General features: G+C 42.5%; 1 protein-coding gene across 1 annotated transcript; it reads left to right on the top strand.

Annotated features, from left to right (window-relative positions):
* On the top strand, positions 1–1318 carry LOC103013581 (presenilins-associated rhomboid-like protein, mitochondrial). The gene has a single exon (XM_007188272.2). It carries the CDS (start codon positions 1–3, stop codon positions 1138–1140), a length of 1140 nt encoding a protein of 379 aa, XP_007188334.2. The 3' UTR covers positions 1141–1318.
* Positions 1319–1610: the final 292 nt, after the last annotated feature.

The raw sequence follows: 1610 nt of genomic DNA on the forward strand, positions 1-1610 counted from the left end.
ATGGCGTGGCGAGGCTTGGCGCAGAGAGGCTGGGGCTGTGGTCAGGCGTGGGCTCCGCCGGCGGGCGGCCGCAGCTGCGAGGAACTCACTGCGGCCCTGGCTCAGCCGCGGCTGCTCGGGCGCAGGTTTAACTTTTTTATTCAGCAAAAATGTGGATTCAGAAAAGCACCCAGGAAGGTTGAACCTCGAAGATCAGACACAGGAACAAGTAGTGAAGCATACAAGAGAAGTGCTTTGATTCCTCCTGTAGAAGAAACAGCCTTTTATCCTTCTTCCTTTCCTATAAGGACTCTTGTAAAGCCTTTGTTTTTTACTGTTGGGTTTACAGGCTGTGCATTTGGATCAGCTGCCATTTGGCAATATGAATCACTGAAATCCAGGGTCCAGAGTTATTTTGATGGTATAAAAGCTGATTGGTTGGATAGCATAAGACCACAGAAGGAAGGAGACTTCAGAAAGGAGATTAACAAGTGGTGGAATAAGCTAAGTGATGGCCAGCAGACTGTGACAGATATCATAGCTGCAAATGTTTTTGTATTTTGTTTGTGGAGAGTACCTTCTCTACAGCGGACGATGATCAGATATTTCACATCCAGTCCAGCCTCAAAGGTCCTTTGTTCTCCAATGTTGCTGTCAACATTCAGTCATTTCTCCTTGTTTCACATGGCAGCAAATATGTATGTCTTGTGGAGCTTCTCCTCCATCATAGTGAACATTCTCGGGCAAGAGCAGTTCATGGCAGTGTACTTATCTGCAGGTGTTATTTCCAATTTTGTTAGTTATGTGTGTAAAGTTGCCACAGGAAGATATGGACCATCACTTGGTGCATCAGGCGCAATCATGACTGTCCTTGCAGCTGTCTGCACTAAGATCCCAGAAGGGAGGCTCGCCATTATCTTCCTTCCAATGTTCACGTTCAAAGCAGGGAATGCCCTAAAAGCCATTATTGCCATGGATACAGCAGGAATGATCCTGGGATGGAAATTTTTTGGTCATGCAGCACATCTTGAGGGAGCTCTTTTTGGAATACGGTATATTACTTATGGTCATGAACTCATTTGGAAGAACAGGGAGCCTCTAGTGAAAATTTGGCATGAAATGAGGACTAACGGCCCCAAAAAAGGAGGTGGCTCTAAGTAAAACTGGGGTTGGACAATACTGGTACGACTGGTCCATGCTGCCTGAAACCCTAGGAATGCATCGGCCCTGGAGTGACCACATCTTTGCTCCTGCCTGGAAGACACTGAGCATCTAGCTTTCCCAGTATTTTAAACTATGTCCCCAGTACATGTCTCATTAGAAAATGAATTATGACAAAGTTGTGAAATAAAGGTTTATATCTCTAGTTTGTAAAAAAAAAAAAAAAAAAAATGTAGGGCTCTTTTAACTACTCCATACTAACTATGGAGATATTCCCTTGAATTTTCTCACTAAAATAGCAAATATTTAAAATTGCAGGGGTTAGGGAAAGAATATGTTTAAAAAGTAAGAAGGCAAAGTATTTAGATTTTTATCAAAGATTTAACAAGGATTTCCATTTTATAGTTTGATATCATAGGAGAGATGTTTTATTGATATACTATCTGAGTTCTTGGTTCCAGCATAGATTT

Source organism: Balaenoptera acutorostrata, chromosome 2 (assembly GCF_949987535.1).
Source record: "Balaenoptera acutorostrata chromosome 2, mBalAcu1.1, whole genome shotgun sequence".
Classification (NCBI taxonomy): Eukaryota; Metazoa; Chordata; class Mammalia; order Artiodactyla; family Balaenopteridae; genus Balaenoptera; species Balaenoptera acutorostrata.

Bases quoted from the DNA above. Each gene is read 5' to 3' on its own strand.
- LOC103013581 (XM_007188272.2), top strand. From the start codon at position 1: ATGGCGTGGCGAGGCTTGGCGCAGAGAGGCTGGGGCTGTGGTCAGGCG.